The 20,296-nt window shown below is 42.4% G+C and overlaps 2 protein-coding genes across 2 annotated transcripts in view; one reads left to right on the top strand and one right to left on the bottom strand.

Annotated features, from left to right (window-relative positions):
* NAA15 (N-alpha-acetyltransferase 15, NatA auxiliary subunit) overlaps positions 1-16,265 on the bottom strand; it is a 36,494-nt gene extending 20,229 nt beyond the window's left edge. Inside the window, exons 1-4 of the mRNA XM_050320506.1 lie at positions 16,064-16,265; positions 2,792-2,876; positions 1,814-1,918; positions 1,030-1,187 (exon numbers count right to left, since the gene is read on the bottom strand). Of these exons, the coding sequence (XP_050176463.1) occupies positions 1,030-1,187; positions 1,814-1,918; positions 2,792-2,876; positions 16,064-16,117 (402 nt within the window). The 5' untranslated portion in view covers positions 16,118-16,265. The remainder of the gene's footprint in view (positions 1-1,029; positions 1,188-1,813; positions 1,919-2,791; positions 2,877-16,063) is intronic.
* Positions 16,266-16,613: 348 nt separating this feature from the next.
* Positions 16,614-19,406, top strand: NDUFC1 (NADH:ubiquinone oxidoreductase subunit C1). The gene is made up of 4 exons (XM_050320527.1): positions 16,614-16,777; positions 17,451-17,554; positions 18,454-18,536; positions 19,262-19,406. Coding segments are annotated over exons 1-4 (252 nt in total). The 5' UTR covers positions 16,614-16,713; the 3' UTR covers positions 19,263-19,406.
* Positions 19,407-20,296: the final 890 nt, after the last annotated feature.

The raw sequence follows: 20,296 nt of genomic DNA on the forward strand, positions 1-20,296 counted from the left end.
CAAATGCATTTGGCACCTGTGCTAAGTTTTAGCTATCTTGTCTCAGCATGAGAGGAATCACACTTCTGAATTATTAATATAGAAAATATCAGTGATTAAAAATTGTCTTGACTCAGGAATAAGTTCACTGAGGACCTGTGTTAGCTGATGGTTCCACATACCTCTGAGAACAGAATTTGCTCTTGGCATATCTGTGATATAAACACTAACATTACCTTAATTTGAAAAGGAAATAATCTACTAAGAGACCAACTAATGTGTTTTAACAACCACGACTTAGGAGGTGCAAAGAACATCTGAAAAGATGAAAACCTGACCAAAGGAAATTATTCAAGGTCTCTCAAGTAAAAATCTCTTTTTTTCCAGAGAAAAGGAATACTCTATTACACTAGTCTATATCAGCTGAAAATCAGACAAGCTGCCAGGCATAAAAAAAAAAAAAAACAGAGGAACTAAAGGGGTTTTTTCCAATTCATTAATTTTTGAGTGACTGGGTGCTGCAAATAACTTGGTGCTGCAATAACAGGCAGCAAAAGGGCTGCAGTCTAAGTTAACAAACTGCAGTCAGCTTTACTAGAAAGGAAACAGCAGAAAAACAAGACAGTAATCTAAGCATTTTGAGAATTAAACCAAGAAAGAAGAGGAATACTCAGGAGTTTTGATCCTCAGTCTTACAGCTCATGGGAAATATTTGGACCCAAAAGAGCCAGGAGGCAAAACACAGTATTTTATGCAGCATACTGCATGAAATTATTTAATGAAATTTGCTTTATATTATTATTATTTCAAGAAAATAGTAAGACTGAAGAATGTCTACAGCTGGATTATACAGTATCAAAAAAAAAAAAGCAATTCCACACTAAGCTGAAAATACGTAATTTAATATGCCATTAAATCTGTACACTTTACAGAAACTGCATTGAGTGTCACATTGTTTTAACACTGGATCTAATGTATATTTTTTTCAAAGTGTCATTAAACAATGCTGCAGTCCCCTAGGTGATGATTAAAGGCATGATGATTACTTACCCTGTAACCTTCAAGATCCCTCATTTGAATCTGTAGCAGAGAAAGATCTCTCAAGATTTGAAGATTGTCTTTGTCCCATTTCAGTGCATTTCTATAGCATTTGATAGCTTCATCATACTTCTTGTCTGACCTCTGAAGAAGGCCATAGACATGCCAACCTAGAAAACCCCGTTAAGGCTTCTACTGAATTGGAGCAGGGACAAAACAGATCTCACAGTGATAGAAGAGCAGGCAACAAGCTCTCAAGCTGTTTTCTAAAAGGACAGTAACATTACAATTCTTTTCATCAGAGAACTTTGCCAGTTACATGTATAAGGTTCATACAATGTGCTGTAAACTTTACTTTTCACATACTGGGGGAGGAAATAAAGTAAGAGGATCTCTGAAAACACTATTAGGCTTACCTGAACACATTTTTAGACATCTGAAGTACCTGCACTTCCTGCACTCTATGACAAGTCCTTAACAATGTAATGGCAACTACTAATGTTTTTAGAGTAAATCACATGCTTAAATGCCCACCTCAAGTTTAGAGCTGCAGCAAAATGATCAAAATAACACAAAAGCAAGCCAGAGAGTAATATTTGAGCTAACTGTGACTGCAAGGAGTGCTGCAAAGCCCTTTGGGCAGCTCAGATAAAATATTCTTATTTACTGGAAACCAGTCTGAAAATTCTGAACTTCCAGTGTGAAGGTCAGTGGTACTGGCTACCCTATAATTAAAGTATTTGTAGAAATAAACCTTTTCAATTCATAATTAAAAGTCCTGTTTCATAAAGGATACAGACATGACTCTTCAAGTCATTCCTTAGGCCTCTACGCACAAGTTCATAAGCTTCCTCTTTCTTCCCTAGACAGTTTAATGTCAGTCCTTTCATTGCCAAGGTTTCTAAAATAGAAAAAAAAGAATCAAATAAGTATCAGTTATGAATTTTCCTAGATTTTAAGCTTAGTATAGCAACACTAAATATAATATAAATGCAAATTTGGATTCAGTCATCAGAATCCACATTTCCCTTTCTTTTTTCTCGTGGAAAACTATATTGTCAGATTATTTATTTAAGTATATTATAGACGACAACAAACCTCATACATTACTTCCACCAAAACAAAGTAATGTTTCATTTTAAAGGCACTAGCCTTAAAAACTGTCTGCTCTACAAACATTTGGAGATTTTTTAATGTAAAGACATGTTATAACTACTCAAGTATTTATTCACAACCCTGAGACTTCCACACGTCCAGCCATGCCAAACTGGTTGCGAAAAGCCCACAAAATATTTCTGAACAGTGGAGAGAAACGTTCAATTTAGTATTAAGAACTAACTGAAAATACAGCACAGGACAAACATCTTTTTCTTCTTTTGGAGTAAGACTACTTCAAAGAAGTGGCAGACCACAGAGATGACAGACATACTGAACAACATTCAGCTTCTTCCTTTTGTCTTTCACTTTTACGTGAGTGAACACCAATTTCCCCTGAAAAGTGATCTAAGTCATGCATACTTGTATTAAGAAACTTGTACCGTGCTATAATGAATTTAGACTTGCAGGCTCAAGAATGGCAAGCTGTGAGTACTGGTAAGATCAGTCTTAAAAATTACAAATCTTACCAACAGTAAGTGCTTAACATGCAGGTTTCTGGATACTTTTAATGCTTCACAGGCAAAAGGTTAGCAGTAAAGTGATATCAAAGTTTAAAATTTTACTCTACTGTAAGGTACAGGGGGGAAAAAAGAGCACATAACATTTGAAAACTTACCTCCATGTTCTGCAAACTTTGGGTTGGAGAGGATCTGTTTACAGAACTTCAACCCATTTCTATACTGCTTATGTTCATAACACCTCTGTTGAAGAAGAACAAAATATACTTATGTAAAAAACTTAAGAGTGAAAGTATTTCTGTACCCCTGAGATGAAGCATCAGTGCAGCTAGGGGTTTCAGAAAATGTACTAATATTTTAATGAACCCTGTTTAGTGAGCTTCCTGTGTTTAAAAATTGCCAGGAAAAAAAAAAAGTATATGTTAAGAACAACACCAATTTAAAACTATAACTAAAGACACATCATATAGCATATTCTCCAGAGACCCCACAGGAAGCATAAGTGCCTACAGAGATTCAACTTTCCTTTAACATAAAAGCAAACCTTATGTCACAACATGTATTTCTAAGCATTCAAGCCACTTTGACTCAATTATCTTGCACAGTAACCCCACAAGAAAACTTCCAACAACCATACAAGCACGAAAGAATTTCCCCCGCTGCAACTTGGCTTAACTATCTCTGAAAGCAACACCATCAATTTGAATACCACATATTACCTCCCATGCACCCAAACTTTCAGAACTGGTATATACCAACATTATCCTGCCATACTGGAAAATCTGAACATTCCTCTCCAGTTGTATTAATCCAACTCTAATGATGTGCTTTTGTGTGAGTCACGTTTGTGATGCAAAGCGACTGCAACGCACAATGGCACACGGCATCAACTTTCACAACCAGTTTTAGCATTTTACTTCTGCCAATCCACTTCCCATGTTCATCTTTAAAAATATAAGCCAAAGGAGGAAGAAATAATGTTATAAACACCAAGTCACTTCAGTGAATGCTACAGATGTCTTATGTTTCACTTTATTCTAACAAAATAAACATCTATGAGTACCAGGTTAAAGGAACACACTTTGTTTGAGCACCACCCCAAATCCTATGGTAATTACAAAGTCAATCAGAACAGGACCTCACTGACTCTGGTTGATCTGTCCTGGTGGCAGGATGGCTGACAGGGGTGTAAAAATCTGGTACAGCTGACAGCTTTCAAGTCCTCCTAAATAACCTGCTGCTCAGGGGTCCACATTTCCTCACGCTGCTCCAAAGTAATTATCCAAGAGCGTTCATAAGCACATATGGACACCATTTGCCCTCTAAGCACTCCCATCAAAAAAATGTAGGAGATGCAGACCCAACAGCAGAAAGTTCTAAAAATAAAACTTTACATGCATGTTAGGGAAACATTGTAAATATGCCATTTTCTTTTTTAAGCTTCTCTGTTTTATGTTGCTTTTCATAATCAAAGGTGCTGTTTAGTGTCCAGTTTTGTCTTTCAAAGCACAGATGGAAACACCAACAGTAAACTTCAAAGGGGCAAAAAAACCCTGGTAAAACACTAAGAAGATGTATTGTTTTCTATGAAGTCATACAGCTGAAATACTATGGCTGAAGACCAAGATGCATCACAAACCAAGGATTTTGGTACCCCTACCCTGTCCCCACCCTTTGGAGAAAGGCAATCATGGAAACACAAAAGGAGGACGAGGAGAAGGAAGATGCTCAGAGACAAAAGGCAAGATGTACTCAAAGAGGAACATATCAACAAAAGAAGGACAGAATGGCTTGGACTGGAAAGGATTTTCAAAGATGACCCTTCCCACCATGGGCAGGGACATATTTCACTACATCATGTTGTCCAATGCCCCATCCAGCCCTGACTTTGAAAACTTTCAGAAGACAACTCAAAAATCACCAAGGACAGGAAAAGTTTGCAGTGTAACCATGTAGCAAAGGAACATTAAGGTATCTGTATAGGTAGCTATTTTTTTTTTAATTATTATTATTATTATTAAACTTGTCTGGGTATTAGTTACACCGTTCAGTCATCACCTGCTTTCAAGTAGCTGGCTGAGTCACTGTAATCAGCCACGGGTCAGAGCTGAGAGAGAGCTTGCAGGTGACAACACAACAGGATCTACTTCTTTTTTTTTTTTTTTTTATTTTAATTGAAACCATCAGTCAGAGAAGTTACACCCAGGCCTCCTCCCTGAAAAGTAGAGCCGCCATTTGCCCCCACCCAGGTGGTTGTGAAAGCAGCAAAACCTGTCACAGAAGCGGTGCAGCCACAGGAACTGCAGAACGTGTCTCCAGTGTAACTAAGGCACTGTCAGCAGCAGAAGGGGCACGTTGGGGGATTGCAGTTTGGTTTTAAGTACAGCTGCTCAGATGTCGGCCATGAACACGAAATCTTATCTCTAAGTGGTTCAATTTAACAAACTCTACCAGTCTTTCACCTTGAAGCAAAGTCACCCAAGTTGGTATATAAGCTAGAGACAGGAAGTATTTGCACATAAAATTTTCTCAGGGTGATACAGAACTCACGATGAAAGGTAGTTTGTAACAGAACAAGCTCACTGAGAGTTCTAACCAAGTCTTCCTTTAGGCTTCACAAAGGAAAAATTTACAAGTTTATATCCATTACATCTACAGAAAGGTTCCCATCAATCCAGAGAACCCTTGGATAGGACCAAGAAGTTACCAGGAACCAATCACATACTTGCTCCTCCTGCAATACCAAATGGAAAACTAGCCATAGTTGTGTATACTCCCCGGTGAAGCATCATAAGTCTCCCTTTTCAGGTATTTCCAGATCAAGACAAGTTGGAGTGATTTCCTGTATACAATTTCTCCAACCTTTCTAGTTCATACTTCAAGCCCATTTCATTCTGGTAACAACACATTTCAAATGGTGTCACTTTATGACTTTCCTTATTCTGTGAATGTATTCTATGTACACACTTATGTTTTGACAATGGAAGGAAGCCAACAAATGAAACTGAGGTCACGTTTCATTCCTCTTCAGAAAAGAAGAGACTGTTTCCTCAAAGTGAGCCCAACAGCATCACTGAGATTCCACTACTTGAAGACATGCACATACTTAACTCATCATCCAAAGAGATTATGGACCAACACGCTTAAATAAAGGTGTGAATGAGAGAGAAGGAAGCCGGGAATGCAGCATGTGCAACCAGGGTTGCTACAAACGTCGGCAAACCCGAGGTTTCAAGGAACAGAAACATGTAACAAAATTCTTTTAAGAAAAAGGAGACAAAAAATATTGAAAAGGTGAAAGGAAGAACAAAAATAATAACACAAAGAAAGATGAGTGTGAGTAATACACGGCCTGGGAGATAAAATCTTTAAGAGTCAGTAGTCTCTAAGAGGAGAAAAAGAACCAGCAATTTAAATAAAAAAAAATATTACAGAAGAAGGAATGGTGACATCTTAAGTATTCTTGGGACATAAAAAGATACAGGCTTTCAGGAAACAAATATTCATCTGGGTAGCTTGTTTCCTCACAGATGAACAGCTTGTAGCAGCCATTCCCTACCTCCAACCCTTATTTTAGGACAGCTGTTCTGCAGAAGTAACATACTTCTCTGTTCCAGGGATGTCTAAAAGAGCACAGTTGCCTCCTCTAAGCTGAATTCCTGCACATATAAACTGCCAAAGCCAGCAGCCAGAGCCTGCTCATGATGCTTAACAGACAAGTGCTGCAGCTACAGTTTATGACATCATGACATGAGAAAACATGAAAGCTAAACTTCTAAAGAGTGAGGTTAAGGCTAATGTGCTAGAAATCAGAATCTGACCCTCCATCAGTACTGAATCTATTACACATTTGCTGTCCTTCAAAGCTTTTCCTTTCATAAGTTAACAGAGCTTTTAAGATATCTACCAAGCTTTTCTATACATGCTGTGGCCAGAATTACAACCTATTCCGAACACACCATGATTCTTTTTATAACCCTTGAATTAATTTCCCCTATTCATAGCAAGGAAATAACATTTGCTTTAATACTAATCTACAAAGAATTAATAAGATGAGGTAGGCAAATTATGACTCCTTCAAAATCATGCAAGACCATAACAGGTAGGAAAGAATTTGCATTTGTGCTGCTCCCCTCAACATAAAGTATTTATTTGGTGGATTTGAGTGTGTGGCTATTACCAGACACACTGATAGCGAAATTATAAGGAACAGAGACAGACCATACTCTCTAGAATTCCAAGTCTGAGGTGGAAGGAGGCATTCAGATCCCTAAACTGTATCAATGCACCTGTGCAGACTCAGTCTCTGGCCAGCAGATGCCTTACACACACACACCAGCTCATCGTGCCAAGCGTGAATGAATTCCTCCACATTTCTTCCTTGACAGCTGCCATGAAGAAAGGTCAGAAGACTCCCTTATTTACAGCTTACCTACACCTAAACAGCTAACTGCTGGATGGAGTTTGTTCCCTCTTGCCCCAGTTTTCCAGTTGTGAATCTCCCCCCCATCTATTCTCTATATCCTGCTACCAAACCCACAGCTGGCAAATAAGACTAACGTGGATTCTTGAACAACTACTCCAGGTACCCACAGGGTTATAAACAAGGGCCATGCTACTGATTATAGTAGCACTAAGAGCTGCTGACAATAGCACACCCAAACTTAATTCAACACTGTTTTTTTTAATGTGCTGTATAAACAAATACATTGTCACAAGAGCATTTGAGATATTTTATGTTTTTGAAATGTACACAAGTAGGCTCTTCACTTATTTGCTACCTGTAAGCACTCAGCACATTTTACCTCTCAAGTAATTCCTCCCTCTCAAAATCAACATTTAAATGGTCAGATACATATGCTTCTGACTAAAACTCAAGGATAACAGTCAGGTGCATAATTTGACATGCAGGGATGTACCTCAGCACCAAACACAAAGCACATGGCAGACCACGCTCTACCACTACACATGAAATATTATTCTGCACATATTCACATCCAGGGGTGCAAAGGCTCTTTATCACAAAGCAGTCTTCAGGTCCTGCAAGCATTTAATAATTAAACTGAATAACTTAGTAGCCATCCCAACTTAAATGTGCTGTTGGTAAGACATTTTATAATAACTACACTGCAGATGAAAGTGCCTTGTACGTTCAGTAACATCACTAGTTAACAGCAGCTCTAACTCTGCACAATACCAGGAGTTACCAGGGGTCTTACTAGAAGCTTCACAGTGAATCCACACTGCCACCAAGTATAACTCAACCTATGCAAAGAATCACCTACATCACAACACAAAGTAGAGAAGTGCCTTTCCAGCAGGGACGCTTGAGAAAAAAACATGTACGCTCTGGCTGATTCAAGAGAGCTTTAAAACCAATTTGCGGCAGTAAAACAAACCAAAAAAGTCTCATAAGAGTCCATCCAGGCTGGATTTTTCAGCTGATTAGAGAGATGAGAAGCAGACCCAGAAGTGTTTCATGAGCAAGCTGATGATAAGTCATAGAAGAACAACATAAAGGAGAAGCTACCTTTTTGCCTTCTCACCTGGAAGCACACAAAACCAGAGTTTTTTCCTCAAGAGTAAGTACCAAAGAAAAGAAGGTACCATTTGCTCCCCAAACTCACAAGTGGGAGAACTGGGGTGTTACTGACTTATTCTTACTTGGACTGGCATGACTGGCTGTAAGCAAGAGCGGGGTGAAAGTAAAACAGATATGGCAAACCCAGGTGGGTGGGATGGGATCACACTCCCAATTGTTATGCCCTTTTGAAACTGAACAGGAACAAATCACTAGTGTGCAACTTCTATTTAAAAGATGGAATTTTGCAAAAAACAGTATGAAGAACTTTTAACTGTATTCTCTTCTAAGACTCTGTATTTTCCCAGGTCAGACTTTTAACTCCAACTTAACACCATTATTTTACAACTCCCATACCTGCAAATTAAGTGAAGTAAAGTGAATGCAAACCACCCAATACCCTAATACTTAAAAAACAGCCAACCCAAACCAACAAACAAAAAACCCCACCAAAACCCCCACAGGAAATCACTTCTAGCTCAAAGTAATGCTGTAAAAGCAAGCATCCTAATTTAGTCAATGCTGTGATAGACTAGCTAAAGAATATGATTTTCTTCACTGAGTGAGTGCCAAAATTGGATTCAGCCCCAAAAGACAGCAAAGCTGCAAATTTTTCTCATTACTAGTCCACTGTACTCTCTCAGCAGTGACATTGTAAGAGAAAACATATTGCAGACTGCTCTGCATCATATACAAGAGTTACCAGAACAGCTGATCCACACATGGGCACAGGTGAGTATTTTACTTGCATTTGAAAGCCCCCAGGAGGAAGTACAGTGGAGAATGGGGCTGCTCATCCAGAACAACTCATGCATTTGACACTCTGCTGTTCTCTTGCCTAAGCGTTTGTGAGGCTACTCTAAAGTGGAGGAGGAGCCGGACTAGGTGACCTTTAAAGTCCCTTCCATCCCAAACTGTTCTATGATTCTATGACAGACCCTTTCAACTACAGCAGTGTGCTCCTTAGAGGACTCTGCAGTTTCTCCCAGTAGCAATCATGGACACTTGTGCATTTGTGGCATCACACATTAATGTTGGCAACTACAGTGCTGCAAGACCTTTGGCAGCAGAAAGTGCCATCATCCTTGGCCTTCGCATGAGCTGAGGTGTGCACTTACAGAGCACGATGTCCACATCTGCCACTCAGATCCCATCTATCTCTTCCAGCACAGTTCAGATGTAGCACTTAAAAGACAGTAAGTCCAGGTGCTGTGCAGCTCAAGGTTGTTTTCCAGCAGAGTTACTCTCTCTTCAGCTGGACTAGATCAGGTCAAGTCACTAAGGTGCACTAATTCAAGCTAAATGTAGTAAAGAAGATTCTGATAGCTGGGAGCATTAGGAGCTACTACTCACTCATCATGAATTAGTGGGTCCTTTGAGCACTAACCATATCAAAGAGCTCAGCAGCTCTAGGCAAAAGCTTTCACCACATTGATTCAATTCCGTGACAAATACAAGACGTATAAACCCAAAGACTGGAAAAACCCACACGAACTTTAGAGATATGTTAATGATGAAAAACTCTGGAGCAAACTTGCATAATTTTTTGCTGTCAAACTGAAACCAACTATCCTCTTTCATTACTCTGTGGTGTTAATGAACCAAACTCTTGTGTGTCAGAGGCAGCTTCAGCAATTGCCTAGTTCTAGGGACTAAGAAATCCTCCTCTGCACAGCATGCATTAAGTAAGCTCTGTGGAGCAACTGATACCTCCATAACTAGCAGTGCTTGGTACAATACAGCCAGAGAAACAGAACAAGTTCAAACTCTAATTAGTTCGGAAGAAGTTAAGAAATACGTGCACCTTTTCATCCAATACCGAGGCAGAAAAAAAAATAATCTATGCTTTCGAATTGGTCTCATTCTTTTATTTAGCAAATCCAGCTGGAAATGGGGGCTGACAAATAGTTACAGCTCTTCTAGAAGACTAGAAATCTTCACTTACTGAAGACAGACTTGCTGAAAACCCCATTATTCAACATCAGTTCTGTTGGTCAATACTTGGCTTACTTTAACCTCTTCTTCTTGAGGAGAATTACCATGAATTTGTCCATATCAACTAAGATCAGCTGCTTTCAGTCCATGACCCTGGAACACCGATGTTCAGGCTTCACCTAAATTCATCAAGAAACTGACTGTACCCCACAAGAGATCCAGTATGCACTTTGCTTTTTAATTATCATCTGAAACAATGAATTTGAACCAATTCAAATTCCAAGACATGGCATGAAAGGGTCTAAATGAGCCCAGGTTGTTCTGGAGTTGAAATGTAGATTATCTCATGAAATAGTCCAAAGTACATGGTGAGGTTACATTTTCTACCCACGTATTATGTCCAGAGCATTCTTCAGCCTTAGCACTGAGGTATGAGATGTAGTCTGGTTGCACCGAGCCATTGCGAAATAATTACGTGTGTCTATCAAGATAAGAAAGGTTGTTCTTCAACATTACAAGGTTCACTAACTTGATTGTGTGCTATCACAGCAGCAAACAGAAATCCTTGTTAACAAGTCCCACTGACCTCAGTTTTAAGGGTGGCAATGAATAATTGTTGATTTTCTCTAAATTCCCCATCAGCAAAAGCAGACAATACGCAATTCCTTGTTTTATCCCCGCTCCTGCTGCACTGACAAAGGGTTGTTGCAGGCAGGATTTAAACCTGAGATGCCCAGAAAGTGCCATCAGCAAAAACTCATTAAGAAAACCTTTCAAAACCAGGAATAAACACAAGTTGATCAAATTCTAACCAAAATAAAGGTTAGCACCATATAAATGGAACTAAATCCATTGCCCCAGTTACAATTAGTTTCAAATCATTACAAGAAAAAACATTTTGGGTTCAGTGAAGAGTACCTCCAGCCGTAACATAAGACTGGCTATAATCTTACAAGTGTGAAGAAATTAGGATGTATTTCCATTAATAAATCTTTCATTTTCACCACTAAAACAAGTAAAATTATGCCACACCTCAGAAATTTACAGCAGTGAATAAAGTTTCTATGGTTTCTGACAGGCCTGATGGTAACAAATGGCCTAATTTGGTGAACAGGTTTTATTAACAGCAGTATTGCTCAAGTGAATCTTTAATGGCATCCTAAAGTCTCAAACAGTAATTAATTTCTTTAGCAAGTTTGAGAAATAGTTCTGGGAAACAGGATCAGTGATTCTGCTTAAAGCAGCAGGTCTGTTCTTTACTTCCACTAAAGTGTTTCAACCAAGACACAGTTTTTACTATTGGCCAAGCAGGGTATTTCTTTTGGCAAAGAAAAACCAAGTGATTGACATCTCAGCAGTCAGGATATTGGAAAAGCCTTATTAGCAATTCCATATTTCATCTGAGAGACAGTACATGGTGAAATTCCAGTGGTGAGAATACTTCATCGCTGTACAGTCATGCAAATGCAACAATGATTGCAAGCAAAATGAGCTAATTTATTTGGCTACTGAAAAGTCAAATTCTGGAAATGAAGTCTTTAATCTTGAATCAAGATCACTTAAGAGGAGACTTCCAAGTCTGTCACTTCAGCAGCTGAACTTCCACAGACAGAACATAGCTTTTAAAGGACCGGTGTTGGTGAAAGTATTAGTAAAGGAGAAGCACTGGTCTGTCTAGTTTTAAAGTGGAGGGACAGGGAGCACATTCTGGAATGATGAAACAGGAAGATGGCCCAGCAGGAGGGAACTGGCATATTTACAGCAGAGACATGGAAGAGACGCTGTTCAACAGGCTTTATCATTAGGAAGTTCCTGTATCTTTTAGTAGGACACTTGTCAAAGCCAGCATGGAAAGGAAGACCACTCTCAAAGATAACACCCTCAAGCACAGCAGTGCAAAGGTAAAAATTACCATCTAAAGGTGAAATTCAAATGCCCCTCCACTGCAGGAGACATGCTGGATACTCTGATGTCCATTGGAGAGAGAACTCAGGCTCTGGACAGGCCCAGTCAAGCCTGCCTTTCTACTTAAGGTGACCAATACAGAGATAAAAGATGCACAGCTCTCCATACATCGTGAGGACCACTGAGAACCCCCAGTTCTGAACAGAGAAACTGGGATCTCCTTACAGTGCAACATATACAGCTCAAACCAGTAAGGTATCTTGCTTCCTCAGCACGCCACTTCTATAGCACGTACTTGAGCTATAAATCAGCAAAATTGTTTAAACAAGGCCTGAACACAATTAGTTGCACACTTGAACTGCTTGTTTCCAACATAAAATACAAAGATGTTTCACCCTTAAATACTTGGGACTTTTTTTCTCTTTGCTTCAAATTCACTTCATTTATTTAGAGGCTAAACACTGGCTATGGTGAGGTGTTTGCATAACCTTACTCTGCCAGAACATCATGACTCCAAAGCCTTTATCCTCTCCTGCTTAAAGGGACTAAAAAAAACCCTCTTCCACAATACATGGCACCTCTAATAGCTTTGTATTTAATATTTCTTCAATGCACTTTCAATACATTTAACTTCTACATCCAAAAAAAAAGCTCACTGAATACTATCTTTGGGATTTGTGAAATAAAATTGAACGTCAGTGATGAATTGTACCTGACCAGACACAGTGGCTGAATAATCTGGCAAAATGCCAGGAGAGTTTATCAGTTATATTTAATTAAAAGAAATTAAAAATCAGTCAATCTTACTTTCTACAACTACTGGTTCTATACTTGATAGTAAGGGAGGGCTGAAATGGAGTAAACTCCATTACTTCATAGTGCATCCAGCCTTCTGTGTACCAAAAAGCCAACTTTTAATTTCTTTGCTGTGTTTACTATTCTACCCTTTCCTCTGTCTTCACCTGAATTCTTCTCCAGTAATTTCTGGACTGCCTAGAAATTATTTGTATTCAAAAGAATAATTTTAAATGTTCAAATGTTGAGATCCACTTTTCTTCTAAGTTCCTTAGAACCCCTAAGCAGAACTGGAACACCTACCTGTAGACTTAACAGCAAATAGTTAAAACCAGAAAAACAGTGTAAGCTAGACACTTTCTTTCAAGGGAGTGCAAGTTTAAGTAGACCGGTGACTGTTAATCCTGTGGGGGGCTTTTTTATTCAAACAAATCTTGTAGATCCCTTTCCCACTGTACTACAGGAGCTCTACATTGTAAAATACCTTTCAAATGGAAAAATGTTTCTGTTAGAACCTCCACATACCTGTAAAGTGACTGGAAGAGGTTAGCCTAGTTACAGTGTGTTGGAACATGCAAAGGCAAATTGCACACGCTTCTGAGCTCAGCATTTGTCAGCTGAGTGGAAATGCTGGCTTGTGAGCAAATCCATATGCATAAGAAATTTCCTGATCATGCAAGATGTTTACTACTAAACAAACAAGAAAACTGAACTCTGAAAGCTAATTATTTCCCTTTGCTATGGAAAGCCAAACAGCTTGTTGCAGACCTTAAGTGTCTGTGTTACAAGTATATTTCTTAAAAATGGCAAAGAAATGAGGCCTCAGAAACTGAAAACACGTTCAGAATCAAGGTGCTTCTTTCAATTTTATGCCTCACTTGCAAAAATACAAGGCTGCTACCTCCTTAACCCCTGTGTTTATTACCCCCATGAAAATCAGAATATGAATGGTTTTATACTTCTGGTTAACAGCCTGTGTATCAGCAGTCATCTATCTGAAGGGTAATGCATCCTTTCAGTAACACTTGGGCTGGTTCCCAAAGTATCTGGTGAAAAAAGGTCTCATCCAGGTGTGCTCCACAGAACATGTGTCAGCCTGGGACAGGAGGCAGCACGTGATGAGCCAGGGCCAGGCAGTCAGACAACCTCAGGAGCTGGCAGGGGGCTCAGAGGTGCCCAGGCAGAATTCAGCTCCTCCTGCTGCTGTTCCCCCAGCCACGGGACACAGGAAGAGGTGGCAGGGGATGAAGTGATACAGTCTCCAGAAAACAAGGTGCAGAGCAAGGAGAGGCTGCAATAACTGAGAGATGTAAAGAAGGCACAAGAGCAGGGAAGTGATTCTTCCCAGGGCCTGCGCTGATAAATGGGACTTCCTAAAAGATGCCTTACTAATTCAAGGCAAACACGTAACCAAAGTTCACCAAGTAGTGTCATTATCCATACCAAGGCAGACAAGCAGTTCATTAGCCAAAATTCCAGTGTGACCAAAATCAGTTCCAAGCCTTTTCTATTTACCATCTGTTACAAAGCACCTCATCACAGGGCACTCTCAAATACCAGACTACACACCACAGGCTCATCCCTTCAAGATACAGGGAAATATCAGAATGACAAAACAGCTTTTAGCCTACCCAGTACCTCAAACCCCTGTTTTTTTATTAAAGATTTTCAGTTAAAAAAAAAAAAGAGTATGAAGAAATCTGCTTGTGCTGGGGCACACCTTTCTCATTTTTAATCTGAACCAAACTAGGAAGCTTCATCTAACTCACAGGTGCTGAACCAGCACCTTTTCCAAAGACACTCTTACTCTCTGCTTGATCCTCCACACAAATACCCAGCCATGACCCAAGACCAAGGAAAATGGGGGAAAAAAACCAAACCAACAACAAAAACAACAACAAAAAAGACGTAAAAAGCAGTCAGATTTAAACACAGACAAGGTTCTTGATTCAGTCTGTCCTGTAACCACACAAGCCATCCTCAATGCAAAGGAATGGGTCAGTGAGCAACAAGGCTACTACTTCTCCAGCTCATCACACATCAAAAACTACATATTCAGTACAAGGTCATACCAACTCCAAGCAGGGCTGAATCTTTCAAAAGAGAAATAAACTTTATAGCTCACTGTGTTTACTTTTCAACCCTAACAAAAGCTGCGTGTCTCAAGATGAGGAACCTGTGCACAGGAATTTCTAGTGCTACACATTTCGTTTTCACAAAATATTTTGAAAAAGAAGCGACAGGATTGTACACATCCTTCCCGCTTAAGGGGCACAAATTTACAGAGCCTTAAGAAGGCTGTTACTGTCCAACAAGACAACAGCACTCACCTTACTCACCTTCCATCCGTGGAAGGACTCAAAATAATAATGTAAGGGAACATACTGAAAATAATAGCATAAGACTCTTTGAAAGAGAACGTGAGATTTTCTGACACAACTGACTTTTTCTGAGAGAAAACAATGTAGTGCTTGACCTAGACAACAGAATCTTCTAAACAAACCTACTGATGCTGCTCACTAACAGAATTCTGCCATTTCCAATTCTCCCCATGTCCTTAGAAACACAATGTTCCTGCAACATCGCATCAAATCTGAAACACATTCTGTAAGATGCAACTGAACTAGGCACACTTTGATGGTGGTTGGACTGGATGCTGTCTTAAATTCATTCTAAAAAACCGGCTTTATTCCCTTAATCTCACTGAACTTCCTTTTCACCCCCACACGCCAGAAAAAAATCGACCGTCAATCTTTCCAAACAGGAGTTGGCTGTTAAGTTAAAACTTCGGCAAGACTTAAAAAAAAAAAAACCTTCATCCTTTTTCCACTGCCGCCTTCTCCTCCTCAAGACATCTTTCCCAGCAAACAAAAATCTGAGTTATAAAAGAAAGTAAAAAAAAAAAAAAGGAAAAAAAAAGAACAAAAAGAAAAGTAAGCCCAGGCAGGGCGGCGGCTGCAGCGACGGGCGATGAATGAAGCGGTCGAGGGAGAATTTCAGGGAGCCGGGAGCGCGGGGCACGGGATGGGGAAGGGGAATCGCGGCTCCCTCGGCCCGGGTGGGACGGGGTGCGGCCCACGGGCAGGAAGGAGCCGGGCCCGGGGCCCGCTGGGCCCGGGGCGGTGTCGCCGGGGCCCCGCTGCCCGCCGGCCCCAGGACACGGCCCGGGGCCTCCCCCCCACGGCTGCCCGCGGCCTCCCGCCCCGCCACTCACCAGGATGCGCTTGAAGAGCGCGTTCTCCTTGGGCGGCAGGCTCACGGACGGCATCCTCCCCGCCGCTCCCGCTCCCGCCGAGGCGCTCCTGCGAGGCGGCTGGGCGGGCGGGCCGCGCGTCCCGTCGCCGCTCGCCGCTCGGCCGCCGCTGCCGGGAGCCTCCCCGCCGGAGCGCGGCGGCCGCTACCGCTACCACCACCCCCGCCTCACCGCCGCTGGCCTGGTCACCCCCCCGGGCGTGGGCGCGGCCGCGGGCGCGGCCCCTCGCGGCCCTCGCCGTCCCGTCCCGGCCGTGCAGCCCCGGCCGCGCTCACGTGGTGCCCGCCCGGGCCGCGGAGCCGCCGCCAAAATGGCACCGCCGCGCTTCCCCAGCCGGGTCGCGGCGCCTCCGCGCATGCGCCGCGCCCTCGCGGCCGCCCCGCCCCGCCCCGCCCCGGCAGGTGCGTGTGTGTGTGTGAGGGCGAAGGGCCCCCCCCTGCCCCGTTCGGCTCGGGGAGGCACCGCCCGGCGCCGGGGCGGGGAGGGCTGCCGGGACCCGCTGGGGCTCGCCCGGCGGAGCTCATGGCCCGAGGCGCCCCGGGGCACAGGCGGGGCGGGGCGGTGCCGTCGCTCTCCCGCCCCCGCGGGCGGAGCCGGGCACGGCCGACAAGATGGCGGCGGCGCTGAGGGCGCGCTCGGTGCGGGGGCTGGCTGCGGCGGCTCTGCCGGGCCTCGGTGAGCGGCTGCGGCACGGCGGGGCCTGGGCGGGGCAGGGGGAGGGATCTGTGCCCCGGGGGTTGGCCCGCCGCCTCGGGGGTTCCGCTGCCTACGCGGGGAGCGGCGGCGTCGCCGGGACGGGGAGTGCGCCCCAGCTCCGCGGCCGGGGTTAGAGCAAATCCCTGTGGTTTGCAGATTCGCAGCCCTTGGTGGTTTCTGATCGCGGCTAGTTTCTGCGTTACGACAGTTGATTAGGAAATTGGTGCATCCGTTGTGCCCCGGGGGAAGCTCGCCGTGCCCCCCGCCGCGGTGGTGGTGCCGGTGCTCCTTGGGGAGGTGGTGCCCAGAGCGCCCTTGGTGAGCTGGGGATGGAGGTGAGGAAGGGATGGAGGTGGCGGCTTTCGCCAGGGACAGTAAGAGGCAGCTCTGATGGAGCAAAAGAGGCGGGGGGAGATGGGTTTTGTGGCCGGGAAAAAGGCAAAAGGCATTGCTTCGAATGGTTGGCAGCGCCCCGTCCCCTCTCCCGCGGGTCAGGTGCCTTGCACTGCGTCCCCCACAAGTGTTACGGGGACCACTTCATAATGGCATTTTTTTTTTGTGGGTGTTTTTTGGTTTTTTTGTTTGTTTTTTTTTTTTTCCTGATTGCACGAGTGTCTGTGTTAACGCATTTGTAATCTTCTGCATTTTTTAGCTTTCACTCGTTCCGCGTTTGTTGCGAGAAAACCTAACTATGCCCAACCAAACTGGCTGGGAGTCGGCTTGGCGTTTGGCACCTCTGCTGCCTTGTGGGCTTTTGTAAGTGTTTTCATTCGTGAACTTAACTATGCCAAAAAAGTTGCGGTAGTGATATAAGCGCAGTGACTGCAACCTACTGAGTTGTTTGGGGTAATGAGTGGTCATAGCGGGTGTCAAGATTGAAGCATGATTATGTTGATCCCTTATGTTTTCCCAGCTTCATGTTGAGGTTTTCTTTATAAAAATCAACAACTTATTAAGCTTTTCTCTATTTCAAACTTAAAACAGCCACAACAGAAGAATTAGTTCTTCAAGCCTGCCAGTTTAATGCTTTGACATTATTTTCCCCATTGGTCTTAAAAAAAACACATCAAAAAACCCACAACAACAACAAACCAAAACAACACACAAACAAACAAAAACCCTGGGGATGTGCCCAAATAGTCTTGTGTTTATCAGACTACTAATGCACTGTCTTCTCATTTTTCTGCTGATTAAGGTGGTTGTTAGCTGATTTCAATAGATTAAGACCCCTTTTTTTCTGATCAAAATGCAGATGTAAGATACTATTTTAGAGAATTCAACTGGCTTGATGTTGTTAAATTCACAAGATGTAGAAGCTCTCAGGAAGAAAATGTTACAGGATAAGCAACACTCCCATAATGAAGGTGTTGTCAGGGTGGGGTGGATTCCCTTTTGAGCTTTCACCTTTTTTGGGAGTAGTGAATTGATTGATAGTATGAGCCCCCTGCCTCCAGTTGGTCAGTTTATCCAATGAGGCCTTTTTTCCCACAAGTTTTTCAATTTGATAATTTACAGATGATGTATTCTGTGTTGTCCCAGTTACATATTGGTTTGCATTCCGACAATAGGAATTTTGTATTCTGTAGAAATCTCTTTGTTCTCTGCATCCAGCTGCGAAATTGTATAGCTGTTTATCCTATACTGCTATTTTATAGCTTATCAAGCAGCATAATGAAGATGTAATGGAATATGAAAGAAGACAAAAAGAGGGTCACCATAAGTGTACAGGATGCTCATAGTAAGTGTGCACATACAGATGCTTTTGACTTAACACAAATTTTGAAGATCTCTGACATCTGGTCAAGATATCAGACTGACATTCTTCCCCTATTATTTTTCTTAATACTTTACATCTTGGCTTTTCCTATTCTTCTAACTCATTCCAGCTTTAAAATTATATGGTGACTGATTTCTATTTTCATATATTCACTGTTGGCTTTCTGTCTTGGACATGTGAATTTTTGGACAGTAACACATCTCTTACAGTGTCTGTAATGAATGAAGTTTGTAAATAGAATACCTTACAAATGGCTCAGTGGCAAGGAGATCAGAGTAGCTGCAAATAGCTTTATCTTTGCATCTTTTTTTATTATAACATGTCTACAGTGGGAAATGTCCCTCTCAGTTCCACCTTTATATTAAGCATAAAAATAATGTAAAGTCAATGCCCTTAGATGTGCATTACAGGGCAGATTGTATGTGATTGTTGTCCTTTTCAATGTAAAAAACTGTGTGTCTGCCAGCTGAGAAGTCTTTTTGGGATTATAGCCTCAGAGCAATTAATATGCCACATGAAAAAATTCCTTATACTACTAGATAGAGGAAAAACTTGTGGTGCCGTGGCTATTCTTCCCCATAAACATTCCTCTCCAGATAAAAATACAGGATGTTACGAGATGTTTCTAAGCGTATTCATCACATCTATTTTTCTTGTTGCTAAGATTCTTTTTCCCTCTTCCTTAGGTTGATGATATGCTCAGAGGTAACAGGATCACCGGTTGTCTTACAAATAAGTGAGCACAGCGGGAGTACAGAGTTATGTAATTACTTGTATGTTCATACATTTCATGTGCATAAATATGAAATAAATTATAAAGCCTAGAAGAAACTTTCAAGGACTTTTCTTGCCATTAACATTTCATTCTGCTGGTCTTGAAGGTACTTTATGTTGCATTTCCATTTCATAGATAATCGATCTTATTTCTCTGTGTTATTCTGGAAGATATATTAGGGAAGCCTAATACAACTAGTCTGTACAAATGCCAAAGTGTGCATTTTCCTGTGTGCATTTTGGGAATTGCTTATGCCGGAGAGGTGCCTACAGTGCTTAACGGAGTGAGACCGCACAGGCGTTGTCAGTCTCTGGTGTGAGCACTGCCTCCTCTTCGTGCATCAAGGTCAGTCAAGGACAAAGGCTGCAAAAATGGGACCACAGCAGTCGGCACAATAGGTCATTAAATAATCACAGAGGGAACAACAAAGCGTAGATGAGAAACCATGGGCAGCTGCCTGAAAACAGAGGGAGGAGAGGAGCAGCTGCACAGCTCTGCCTCCGAGACGCCCATGACTGTGACAGTCACCATGATTCCACAGCAGCACTTCCCTTCCAGTGTTCTGCTACCAACACCGAATGCCTGTGTCCCGGTGTTTAACCTGAGTGCCCTTTGTCGTCAGTTTAGGTGATTTCTCCATTTTATTTTCCCCCCTTGCAGTATCTGTTGGCAAAGGAATGCTCTTGGTGAACACCCTATTTTAGTAAAACAGTAGTTTGTTCCTCACCGTCTTCCCCTCTGCTTGCTAAATGCAATCCCTTATATTCTGGGTCTGTTTCAGCACCGCGTACAGCGGCGTTCGGCACAGGGCTGTCTGCCCTTGCGTTCCGGGAAGGCGCTTCCCGCTGCTGCCGGAGCGGCTCCTTCCCCTTACCGCCGCGTCCCGCTCACCCCGCGTCCTCCGGGAGCGGCGTCCAGGTGCTCTGCGCGGGGCGGGGCCCGGCCC

Source organism: Myiozetetes cayanensis, unplaced genomic scaffold, assembly GCF_022539395.1.
Source record: "Myiozetetes cayanensis isolate MyiCay16 unplaced genomic scaffold, myiCay2020 scf24, whole genome shotgun sequence".
NCBI classification, from domain to species: Eukaryota; Metazoa; Chordata; class Aves; order Passeriformes; family Tyrannidae; genus Myiozetetes; species Myiozetetes cayanensis.